Raw genomic sequence first — 13,143 nt, forward strand, 5'->3', positions numbered from 1 at the left:
AGACAGCTCAGCAGCAAATCTGAAAATGAATTGTTACCGATGTGGAATTAACCATGGGCGGAACTTTCCGGTTGGCGAGCGGGGGCGGGGCCACTCGCTGACGCATAAAATGACGATGGGCAGACGTCCCCACATAACCCCCCCCCCGTCATTTAAATTTTCAGTTCAGCGGGAGAGCAGTGAGTCGGCTGTGCACCCGCCAAACTGTCAAAGGCCTGTTAAGGCCATTTAAATAGTATTTAATTCAATCAACTGAGCTGCCCGTCCAACCTTAAGGTTGGCGGGGGGACAGGCAAAGAGCCCAGGCAGCTTTCGCATTTTTCATGAAACCTCATCCACGGGCGGGGATGAGGTTTCATGAAGTGCTTTAAAAGTCAATAAAAATTTTAAACATAGTTCTTTCACATGTCCCAGCTGTCACATGAGTGGACATGTTTTAAAAGTTTTTATTTCCCTTCATTTAAATTTACACATGTCAAACTGATCTCTGCACTCTTACGAGCACACGGAATGACTCAGGGAACTCCCCCCCCACCCCGCCGCCTGCACAGGGAGTGCTCAGCGCTTCCGGGAGAGCGTCACGCTGGGCGAGCCTTAATTGGCCCGCCCACGTAAAATGGCGGTGCGTCCCCATAAAATGGCGGTGCGTCCCCAATTGGGGCGCCCACATCCGTTTCGCACCCCCTGCACAACTACCCCCCCCCCACTCCCCCGGCAATGGGGGGAAAATTCAGCCCCATATCTCAGAAACTTCCCATGTTAAAGAGGTGGAGTGCCATTATTGTGACAAAAGAGAGCACCTACTGAAGCCATGTAAAGCAAGATTGAGACAGACTCTCAGGCAGCAAACTAAGCTGATCTTCCACATAATGTGGAAGAACCAGAAACCACTATTTCCAATATTTATTCTCTAGTTAATGTGTAAGTAGGGAAAAGGGAGCCAATCACTGTTACTCTGCAGATAAATGGAAAACCTTTGATTAAAGAAGTAGATACTGGTGCATCAGCCACACATTCAAATATTTAAACAAGGGTACTCAACAACTGAATTTGGGGCAGATTTCAGCCAAATTGAAAATGTACACTCATACAAGTGAAAGTACCTGTTTATTATAAGCATCAGACACCACAGCTCCCTGAGATTGTAGTGGAAGGTGAAGGACCAAGCCTTCGTGATTAGTTGAGGGAAATTAACCTTGATTGGCAAGTGAGATTTCAAAAGGAAGCCAGAAGAGTTCCTGAGTTGGAGAAAGAACAAGGGAAGGTACTTCAGAAAGAGCCTGGAGAGTCAAAGGACCTTAACAGGATGCAAAAGGAGTGTGTAGTCATTCATCAACCTGAGGAAATGAAGACTGTCTTAAACAACAGCATGGAAGAACAGCAGAAGAAACTCAAGGAGACTCTGCTGAATTACAGAATTCAAGATGAAGCAAGTGAGCTTCACAAAGGAAAGGAAAAACTGTTAGAAGACCTTCACATACTACAGGGATCCCTCAGGTCAAAGTTTGTACCGCTGGAAAATTAGGAAGAGAGACAGAATGAATTTGACGTCACTCTGAACAAACTGAAGAACCAGTTGGCAGAGAAGACGCAGCAATGTTCAAGGAGGAAGCCAAAAGATACATGGAGGAGGCAGAAGAGCTGAAGAATTAGCTGAGTGAAACAAAAGAGGCATTACAAGGAAAAGTCATGGAACTTCCTAAAATGCAAGTGGGTGATGAAGCCATGGGTAGCTCAAACCCTGAACTGAACTAAGTTGAGATTTTGCCTGAGAGAAGTCTGGCTGACTGTGCAGTCAAAATGAAGGATGAGACTAAACTGTGGTAGACAGAAGACAACAAGATGGGGGATGGTTCAGAAAAGACAATGAATGACCCCCCACACTACTACAGGTTCAACATCTTCAGACTTCCTTATTAAACACCGCCTTCATATGAAATTAAGCCTGGTGTTTCCCAAATTGGAGCGGAAGATAGAGAACAGTCAAGGGAGTCAAAAAGTGACTCATGATTTGCATAGCCAAGAGCGAGAATTTCCTGTCGGTGAAACAATATTTGTACAAAACTTTGGTGGTGGATCAAGTTGGTTACCTGGTGTAATAGTATTTGTCCGTACCACATTGAAGTGGAGGGCTGGGTCACCGAAAACACCTGGACCATTTGAGAAGAAGGGAGATGCCACAACAAACCAATGTTCCACTTGTAACCATTGTAGAACCTGTGGTCCCTATTGTGATCGACCAACCAAGGATAGACATACCAGGTGTCTCTGTCAGATTGGAGATCACTGAACTGCCTGGGCCCAAGGAGGTACCTGATGTAGTTGTGGTTCCAGAAAATTAATATTCAGCAAGAGATTCTAAAGTCATGGAGCCACAATGTTCCACCTGGATCAGGAAACCACCCAAGACTGAATTTATAATTTCATAACCTATTTATATACTTGTAGTGATAAATGTAGTTATTCTTGTAAATAAAAATTGCAAAAAAAATTTAAAGGAGGGATGTTGAAACTGAGCCTTTAAGGAAGGTATTGACTGTAGCTTTAAGACTTATTGTGCTGTGTAGTATCACGTGACAGTGTGAATGAAACAGCCCGAAGTGCAGGGAACCTTAGGAGTGGAGTTTGTGTCTAGTTGTGGTTCTTGATGGAAGCATGTAACTGCTGCTGAAGCCCTGTAAATAAAATTCCCTGTTTCTTATGAGAAACCTGTCTGGAAAATCAAGTCTATAACAGGTACTGCCATCTCAGTGGAGCAGACACTATCAAACACATAAGGGTAGAATTTCCCGTGGGAAGCACACTTGGGAAGTTACACCCATTTGTGTATCCCCTGTGTCGAAGCCTATTTACTCCCAAAACTTCTACCAATTTAATTAACAGACATTGAAACATAAAAATGATCATAAACAAGATAAAATCAGCAGAAACTATTAAACTCACAAAATATATTTCAGCATGAAAATTAAGGTATCGACTCATTTCATCATCATTCGTGCACATCAGACAGAGCAGGTTCCTGTAATCTTGGAAGCTTCTCAATTTTTAATGTGAATTATTTTGATGCATTCAAAAACACATTCAAAGAGTCAGACTGTTCATTGCAGGTCTCAATGAGGATAAACTTTTTTTAAATAGTTCAAAAATCCTGGATTTAATTTTACACTCCTTTTGAAACATGCATAATTGCAGGAAATTTCAGACCTATTCCACTGGATATTTGCTTTATGCCAGGATTGAACATACCTCTCGCTGCAAATAGACTGGAAATTCCACCCAAGGGGTCCTCACCTACTTTTGACATCTTTGCCTATGTTACTGCCGCTTAGAATAAACTTCCGTAGCTTTATAGATATCTGAAGATGGACTGTTCTACCTTAGCAATGATTCTGTCTTATAAAAAAGCAAAGTTCCACTTCTGAGGAGTTCCAACATACTATAGCTATCTTTGATTAATGACTTCAGTTAAGCAGAATGTTCACAAAAAACAGTAATTGGAACCTGTTTTACACTTCAGGACTTATGCTTTGTTCATTGATTCCTGCCGCCGACCAAGACATCAATGTTCAAGTGAAGCGTAACTGATAATTTTGTTATCCAGTCTCAAAGGCAGCAGTCACAATGAGTTCCAAACACCATTTTGATCTTCCTGGGTATGATTCTTTTAAAATTACAATGATGCCTTTCCCTATGTGTCGGCTTTAATGAACCATAAATGTATTGTTTGTAAATGTCTTTACGATCTTGCTGAAAATAATACATGAATAAAAATATTAAGGTATGTTTCCTTTTTTTTCATCCAGTCATTAGCTTGCACTTTCCTCTAGTCAAGGCTGTCTTAACTCAAAAGCAGGAAGAATGTTTCTCCAATCATTGCCTGTGTTCACCCAGCAGGGAAAATGATTTAATTGGCAGATGGTCACTACCTATTTATTTCCTCCTGCAAAAAAAAATGCTTCAGTTCGAGACAGTGATTAATTTACCCTCCTGGGTAAGAATTTGCTAAGCTTCCTCAACTGAAATAAATGTAAATAGCCCCAAATTAAGGTAATGTAGCAGCCATGAAACCCAGCTGTCGACTTGTTAAGAGACAAACAGCCCTGTTCAAGCTGCAAGGTTGCCGCTGCAATACCACCAGGACCACTGTTCCTCAGGTACAGGGTGAAGGCAATAACAGCTGTCCACAAAATCCTGGGAGCAAGTCTAGAGAAAGTGTGCTTATCTCAGGCAGGTTGCCAAGGTAACTACCGCTCTCATCGTGCTTTCTTTGAAAATGCTACCTTACAACACATCTAAACAGCTCTTCATTGTAAGCTTGTTGTGCCACAGAGGGATACTCAACTGCTCATGCACTTCCCAAAGGTACAGGCATTCTAAACCGCTCTGCACTTCCAGTAGGATAAGGTATTTGCCCTATGGTCCATTAAATGAATTCAGTAACAAACATGCAAAAATAGCAAGCATGCTATCCACACCAGGTACCTGCGTGCTACACGATCACACGATCACACAGAGTGGCTACTGGCCTAGACACTTGGGTCAAACACATCTTCCCTCTTTATAACAACAGTTGTAACTGTTCTATAAACATGTAAAAGAAAGGTGCATACAGTGCTTGCAGAGAGCTGCAAAAGCCACCATTGTTAACTCCTCATGAAGGGAGGAAGGTTCTGTGCACATGACAATAGAGCAAATGGAGGAAGGTGAAGCAGTATATAGACCAGCGCTCAAGTAAGTTCACTCCTCATTTGGAATTAGTGGGATATTTCTCTCCAGCAGGGAGCCAAGGAATCTACAGTAAAATTTCACATCAGAAATTTGGGCCTCTTAAAATGTTAACTATTATCCATCAAGTTTATTGAATAGCTTGATACAATTACATCATGGCAGCAATTATCATGGTTTAGTATCCTCACAAGAAGGAAACGAGCTTCAAGACCTAGAAGAAACAAAGCAAAACCAATTCACCGAGTGGAAGCCATAGAACTATACTTGAAATAAATTCATCCAGAAAGGCATATACTGATACAGTGATAAATAATTGTGCAAGAGACAGCAGAGAGTAGAGGTACAAATTGTGGACTGTGCCCCTCAAGCTATATATAACCAACTGTCCTAGTTACTTACATTAAAACATATCTGGGGGATTACCAGTTAAGTCAATGCAATGACCATTTTTCACGTGGTATAATTTTTAAAAGTTATTAATACAAGTGGAAGTACGCAATTGTTTTTGAAAACGGCCCAATAATTGAGAAAATATCCAGGCAATCTCTGTTGCAAAAAAATGTCAACAGATTTCTGGCTCTAAAATACCCAGAGCAGACAGCAAATGTGGCTAGGTTTCATTGAAAGAGTGAACACTGTGTAAATTATGCTGAGGAATGATTGAGTAGTTGCACAACTTCAATAAGAGCATTAAAGGTAAGGCTTATATATTATAAAATTGCAAAACATGACATATATGGACTTGAGATAAAGTAACTGTGAAAATACATTAAATAAAAGCTTTTCTGACACAAATATTTACAAGCATGTAACAAATGAAACAGAGATGCAAATAAAATATTTATGCAGAAGTATATCATACACTAGCAATGTTTTTACCGCACCGTTCCTGGATTCACTGTGCCAATGCTTTTCTGAATGACTTCCCACTTTCCACCCCCTGATAAACTTCATCTAAAACTCTGCAGCCTGTATCATAACCTGCACACATCACTTCTGTGCTTGCTGATCCATATTGGCTCCCAATTGGCCCATGTCTCAATTTTAAAATTTTCATCCTCGTGTTCAAATCCATGCATAGTCTCACTCCTCCCCATCTCTTTAATCTCCTTGGTATTCCTCAAATCCTAGCATCTTGTGCATTCTTCATTCCTTTCTCTCAGCCACACGCAGCCATGTCTTCCCCTGTCAAACTCTAGAATTTCCTCCTTAAACCTCTCTTTCTACCTCTCCTTTATGGCATTCCTAAAAATATACTGCTTTGACAGAGCTTTTAGTCATCTGTTTTAATATCTCCTTCATTGGCAAGGCGTCACTCTGTGAAGTGCCTACCAACATTTTTGAAGTTAAAGGTGCTATATAAATTCTGTTGTTGGATAAAGAGGGCTCTGCAGAAAAGTTACGCTGTTCAACTATTAACTTGGAGGGATGCTTCCTCTTTAAGGCAACTTATTCATGTACTTCCATGCCAGCAATAGTCTAATGGGGAATTTCCAGGTAACATAGCTACCTGTAAGCTCAAGTTCAAATAGATAGCACCTGCAGCTGCTTGTAATTTTCAGGTATCTTAAAAGACATTTTTCTTTTTTTTAACCTCCTTTTTAAAAGTTGGATTTTACCTGTAATAAAGTGTAACTTTTGGACTGACACTTTGAAGCACAATGCCTAGAGTGTCATATTCCAGAAAGTCAGTTGGTAAATGATAGAACTGGAGCCAAACTTTCCCAACTGTTACATTTACAGAGTTACACAATACAAGCATACGCCTCCTAAACTAACAAGCACAGTTTTTGTCTCTCTCTATTTGTGAGACGCAAGTGAATCTCCAGTTAACATCCACTACCTGCATTCAATTAAATAAAATTAATATAGAGTGTTATAGATGCAAGGCATACATATGTAAATACTAAGGTAGAGAAGAAAAGAATGTACGACAGGTAGGCATTTCCCATTGACTAAATCACCCTGCCTCATTTCCCACAGCTCGCAAGCTCACTCCTAATAGGAGGGCACAGCTTGAAATGAGTGCTGATTGCTATGACATGAATCAACTCCATAGGCAACAATTACTGAAGAGTTTAGAAAATACTGGGACTGAAGAAATTAGAATGGGTGCCAAACGACTGCAATGTGATATATCTATCATTGAACCTGTGATTTACATATGTTACAGCAATGTATCCATGCATTAGGGCAAAATAGTGACAATATAGGATTTGTACGAGCTATCACATCTCTTGTCAATGCTCCCACTGCATTTCTGTAGACTTTAGGACTTTTAGACTTCAAACTGCAAGATACAGTCTTGGCCAGCTTCAATCACTTAGTGAATGGTTCCAGGCAACCACGAGAGAAGGATTTTTGAAACCTCATATATGCCCACTATTCTATGGTCACACAGGAGAACCCAATAGAGGACTCCTGGTACTGAGCCAGATCCATCGGGATTAGTCACAGATACAGTTAATGGATCTATTGTACTGCACTCAGCTCATCAATTACCTATACAAGTATCACCACGTCACTCGCTTACCTAGGGGAAAACTTCATGAACCAAGATGAAGTTGACAACATGCCAGAAAGAAAAACAGGAGCAAAAAACATTAACATGTACATCACGGACTGAAAAGCATAAAGAAATTTTCATGTATTTAGCATTATTATTCCTTGATTCTTTTGAATGCAAAAGCCAAAAAAGGCGATATTTTTATTTGTTCATTACTTATGGCGAAAAGGTAAACAGGAGTATAAAATGGAAAATGTTCCTTGGGTCCTACAAATTACTAAGTTGGAAAGTATTTACCGCACAGAAGCAGGCCATTCTGCCCTGGTCCATGCCAGTGTTTATACTTCACCTGATTCTCTTTCTAACCCTCTTCATCTAACCCCATCAACATATCTTTCTGTTCTTTTATCCCTCATGTGCCTATCTAGCTGCCCCACTAAAAAACATCTACGTTATTTGCTTTATCTACTCCTTGCAATAGCGAGCTTTACATCCTAATTACTCTATGTAAAGATGTTTCTCCGGCATTTCCTATTTGGTTTCTTAGTAACTACCTTATACTTATAGCCCCTAGTTCTGGTCTCACCTGCAACTGGAAACATCTCTTTGTCTACCCTATCAAACTCTTTCATAATCTTAAAAGACTTCTATCAGGTCACCCCCCAGCCTTCCCTTTGCAAGAGAAAAGAACCCCAGCCTGTTCGATCTTTACTAATAGGTTTAATCTTTCAGTTCTGGTATAATTTTAAAATTTTTAGTGGCTATGTCCTTTTTATAGTATGAAAACTAGACTGTTCACAATACTCCAAGTGTCCAGTGACTACATTTTCACTAAAATTAGCACAGAGGAAAATACTCCTCAACATGGTCAAAACCTATGATTTTGCACAGAAGGTCTTGTAACATAGGAACTGTGAGAAACGGCGGTGTCATACTTGTAGGACTGGTCTTTGCTGCCATAAGCTCATAGCTTCCCCAGTAAGATGAGCCTTCGCAAACACTGCTTTGCCACTTTGCCCCAACGGCCAACTGTTGATCATCCACCGCCGGGCTGGTAACAGTTGAACACCAACACGTGGGCAGAATTTTTACCTTGTCGGGAAGCACGGCGCAGGGCCTGAGAGGGGCTGTGAAACTGGCCGCCACCCACGATCAGGCCTCGACCGTGATTTCACGCTGGCTGGCCAATTAACGGCCAACCAGTGTGAGACAGGCGCTGGGAACCTCAGCACTGCCTGGGTGGGGGCGGGAGGAGTGTGAACTCTGAAGCATGTGCATGCGGGGGGAGGGGGGGGTGCGCTCAGTGAAAGCTCTCTGAAGGCACAGAGCTGCCTCAGGGGGCTGAAGATTTTTGACATGACAAATAAATAATCTAAAATTAAGGAAAACATGTCCCCACATGTGATTCTATCACACGAAGAGGGACATGTCAAATATGAGTTTTAAAAATTTTTATTGGTTTTTTTTAGTCAAAACCTCATCCCGCCCGTGGGTAAGGTTTCGTTAAAAATGTAAAAGCCGCCTGGACTATTTGCCCGCCCGCCAACTCAACGGTTGGATGGGCAGCGAAAAATTCAATTTAATTAATTGATTAAGGGCCTTAATAGGCCTCTTAATTGTCGGTGGGCACACTGCCACCTCATGCGCACACCTGTCGAGTGAAATGTCGCAAGAGTGCGCGATAACATTGGGACGCTCGCCCAACATCATCGCGCACTATTTCACTTCTGTTCGGATCAGTCACGTGCCCGCCCATGGGATGAAAAATTCTACCCATGATTCCTATGCTATCATTGCTCTTGGGCTGTCTTGTCTTCCCCCTCCTGTTCCATTGCAATATATGCATTGGTCACTACACTCATGCTCTCAGACAGAAAATGCTGTGCATTATTCCCTTTGTTCACGGCTGTGAAAAGTAGCTCAATAACTTCCTTTTGATAAGCTCCCAAACTCCAATTCTGATGTGAAATAAAATACTCGCTGTTTGGTCTGATTTTGCCAGTTTGGAATGCAGGAGAATTTCATTATTAATAATGTTAATAAGTCCTTAACAAGACAAAGCTTGAAAATGTTAATTAATCCATTGTTGTAGGAGTAAAAATCCTCAGTGTAGTGCTAAAAATCAATAGTTAAAGCGTTATTTCAAAAGGGGCACTTACTCCCAGCATTGTGTACTGTGATCCTGCCCTGTAGCTTTGTTTCTCTCTCATTCATTGACCCATGTAATACCTTTACCTCTCAATCTTCTGCAACCTTTCTTACACACTACCTTAACAACAACTGACTTTACAATGGCACTTTTAACATGGTAAAATGCCCCAAGATGCTTCACAGGAGCATTAGTCAAACAAAATTTGTCACTGAGCCACAGAAAGAAATATTTGGACAGGTGACCAAAATTTTGATCAGAGGGAGGTTTTAAGAAACGCCCCAAAGGAAGAACAGGTTATAGTGGCTGAGAGGTTGGTGCGTGGGGGAGGTGTGGTGTTGGTGAGCTCCAGCGCTTAGGGCATAGGCAACTGGAGGGATGTCCAGGAGGCCAGAACTGGAGGAGCACAGAGATGTCAGGGAGTTGTGGGGCTACAGGAGATAACAGAGGTAGGTAGGTCTGAAACACTGGAGGGACTTGAAAATAAGAATGATACTATTAAAATTGAGGCACTGCTGAGCCAAAAGCAAACACTGGTCAGAAGACAGAGGGCTGCTGAGTGATTTCTTTCTTGGATTCACTCAAATTCTGTCAAAGGGTCATGAGGACTCGAAACGTCAACTCTTTTCTTCTCCGCCGATGCTGCCAGACCTGCTGAGTTTTTCCAGGTAATTCTGTTTTTGTTTTGGATTTCCAGCATCCGCAGTTTTTTTGTTTTTATCTGCTGAGTGATTGTAACTTTGTGTGAGTTCAGATATGGACAGCAGAGTTTTGGGTTAACTCAAGTATATGGGAGGGTGAAAAGGAAGAAAAGAAAGACAGACTTTCAATTACATAGCCTTTCACAACTTCCCAAAGTGCTTTACAGCCAATGAGCTACTTCTTGAAGTGTAAACACTGTTACAATGTAAGAAACGTGGCAGCCAGTCTGCACACAGCAAGCTCCCACAAACAGCAAAGTGATAATGACCAAATGATTGCTTTGTTGAAGTGATGTTGATTATGAATAAATATTGGACACCAGGGGTAATTTCCTTGCTCCTCAAAATAATGCAACGGGATAGTTTACTTCCACCTGAGAGGCAGGTAGGATCTTGGTTTAACATCTCACCCAAAAGACCGCATCCCTGACAGTGTAGCACTCACTCAGTGCCGCATTGAAGTGTCAGCCTAGATTTTTGTGGTCAATTCACTGGAGTGAGATTTGAACCTTCTACCAACTGAACCAAGGCTGACATGATGGCAGGCAGACAAGGAGAGCATTAAAACAAAAAACATAAAATGCTGGAAAAACTCAGCAGGTCTGGCAGATCTGAGGAGAGACAAGTAGAGTTAACGTTTTGAGTCCGTATCACTCTTCTTCAGAGCGAGGAGAGCATTGGATCAGTTGAGTCTAGAGGTAACAAAAGCATGGAAGAGAATTTCAACAACAGAGGAGCTAAGGCAGGAGCAGAAATGGGTGATGCTACAGGGATGACAGTAAGTGGTTTTAAAGATGGAGAGGCTATGAGGTCAGTAGCTCACCTCAAAGTCAATTTTGAAACTAAGGTTGCCAACAGTGTGGTTAAGCGTCAGAGTGATCAGGGTGAGGGATGGACTTTATACCTAAGGAATATGGTTTCTGTGAAAATCTCCTTAAAGGGGTTCAAACATGGAGTTGTAGGAAAGATTGGCAGAGTTTTGGGAGGCAACAACATGCTCAAGTATTTTGGAGCAGAAAGGGAGCTTGGAGATGTTGTGGTAATTTATGAGGACAGTGGGTCAAATGTATGCTTTTTGAATAGGAAGGTGATGACAGTGGATTTAAAGGGGAGTGGGGCTAGTACCTGAGGACTGGGAACCATTAACAATATCATCTAACATGGGGTTCCGAAAGGGAAGTTGAGTGGAGTTAGGAGAAAAATAGAGAAAAGTGGGAGTTCTGGGGTAGGATGGGGGAAAGTTCGGTCTGGTGGGTTGGGGAGGGAGGGAAGAGGAAGAGGCAGAGACAGCAGAACAGATGGGTCTCAATTTTAGTGATAAAGAGGTTGTTGAGCTCTTTGCATATGTTGAAGGTGAGGCTAGGGCAGAGTGAAGAGGCTCTTAAGAAAATGGTCTGTGGTGGAGTACAGAACTCAGGGTTATCGCTGTATTCCAGGATATCCCGGAATAGTGAGCAGTTTTGGCAGGCGAAAGCAGGGCCCAATAGGCGGTTCAGCTAACTAAACCAGTCATCTGCTGTAAATATTTAGGTCTGCGTCCCTCAAAATATTTTTCCCTCTTGACCATATTTTGCCACCTAAGCTTCCAGCAAACTTTAGCTGTACAATCTTTCAGTTCCTTGATTTGAAAGCTCTTAATCATAACAAGTTGCTTTGAGTATGTGACATTTGCCTGAACATAATAAAAACTTGGGGGTTGCATTTAAAAGGGAAATCTTTCCTTATGGGACTGGATTTCTATTTGGTTTTATTTGTAGACGAATGCCAACAAATAAACACAATAGAAGTGAGATTTATCTTTAGGAAGCGGGCCATTCTAGCCTAATCTAACCACTGTAAAATAGTCTTCTAAAGCTTTCCACTAATAGTGTACCATCTTTTTTTCATCTCTACTCTTTTCAGAAAAGTCCACCTCTGCATTCTCCACCAGTTCCAAACATTTTTCATCTTTAAAAAAAAACTAATCCCTTCAAACTAAGGTTGCACCTGAGACGCTCGGCCCCACAGCCTTCCGGAATAACCCTATATTTCAGCAATTTGACTGCAAAAAAAAAAATAATAATCAGCAATCAAATTTATAAACTGTACTTTAGTGTGGCAGTTAACACTGGGGGAAGGGTTAGATTATCAGTTGGACACAGGCCATGTACAAAATATGGTTTGTATAGACCAGGCTGACTAGGAGTCAGGTTGGGGAATGCAGTTGGTTAAGAATCGGTTAAGCAGAAAGGGGAAGAGAAAGCTGCAGTGATCGAGGGGCACCCACTTCTCGGGTAAACCTTTGCTGCAGAGAGGGAGTGGAGCCGGCAGGTCCCGGAAAAAGAAAAGCAACCAGAATTGCGCCAGATGTCGGCTGAATTGGTGCCGAGCCCCCCACATTAATCATAAATAAATAATAAATTGCAATTAAGTTTCTTCCCGACGGTTTTGAAGTCAGCCAGCTTTCCTCCAATAGGGGGTGGGAGAGAGAAGGGAGACATTTCACGATCTTTGTAAATTTTCCTGCCCTACTTTTTGTTGACTCCTTTAGTTTGCATTTCAATGTTTTATTTTGCAAAAGTACCAAATGCTGCGTGGGTGAGGGTTATGGGCTGGAGAGCAGCTCCAGTCTTGAACGCTTGGGCTTCAAATTCAGACGCTTTTCGACAAATAACCCAAAGCATCAGCATTTCCGACGGTCTGATCTCATTGACAACACAAACCATTAAGGCTGGCGATCCCGGCTGTCCAAAACCCCCGCACACACACTCACCCACAGCCTGCGGGAGGCTCCCCCGCTCCTCCTCCATCCCTCAGCTCTGGGGAAGCGGCACCTCCAGCAGACACCAAGGGGCAAGTTGTCGACCAAACGATGGCTGCTTCTCTCTGGTGCTGATGGCGCTGGCGCCGACTTCCTCAGCCCCCAATCCCTGTGAAAGAAGATGAGCACATCCATCAGCTTTCTCGCGAGGAGACATTGCCGTCTGCAAACATCACAGGCGGAAGGAAACGTGCAAGGGAGCAGCCAAACTACAAGCCCCCAAATGCACATCTACCACCACCTCCACACCACCACCCCA

The 13,143-nt window shown here is 42.2% G+C and overlaps 1 protein-coding gene across 2 annotated transcripts in view; it reads right to left on the reverse strand.

Annotated features, from left to right (window-relative positions):
- Positions 1-13,077, reverse strand: part of LOC121290346 — a 141,839-nt gene extending 128,762 nt beyond the window's left edge. For both annotated transcript variants that reach the window (XM_041210697.1, XM_041210696.1), the window contains exon 1: positions 12,837-13,077. In XM_041210697.1, coding sequence (XP_041066631.1) covers positions 12,837-12,873 — 37 coding nt within the window. In that variant the 5' untranslated portion in view covers positions 12,874-13,077. The remainder of the gene's footprint in view (positions 1-12,836) is intronic.
- Positions 13,078-13,143: the final 66 nt, after the last annotated feature.

Source organism: Carcharodon carcharias, chromosome 18 (assembly GCF_017639515.1).
Source record: "Carcharodon carcharias isolate sCarCar2 chromosome 18, sCarCar2.pri, whole genome shotgun sequence".
Taxonomy (NCBI): Eukaryota; Metazoa; Chordata; class Chondrichthyes; order Lamniformes; family Lamnidae; genus Carcharodon; species Carcharodon carcharias.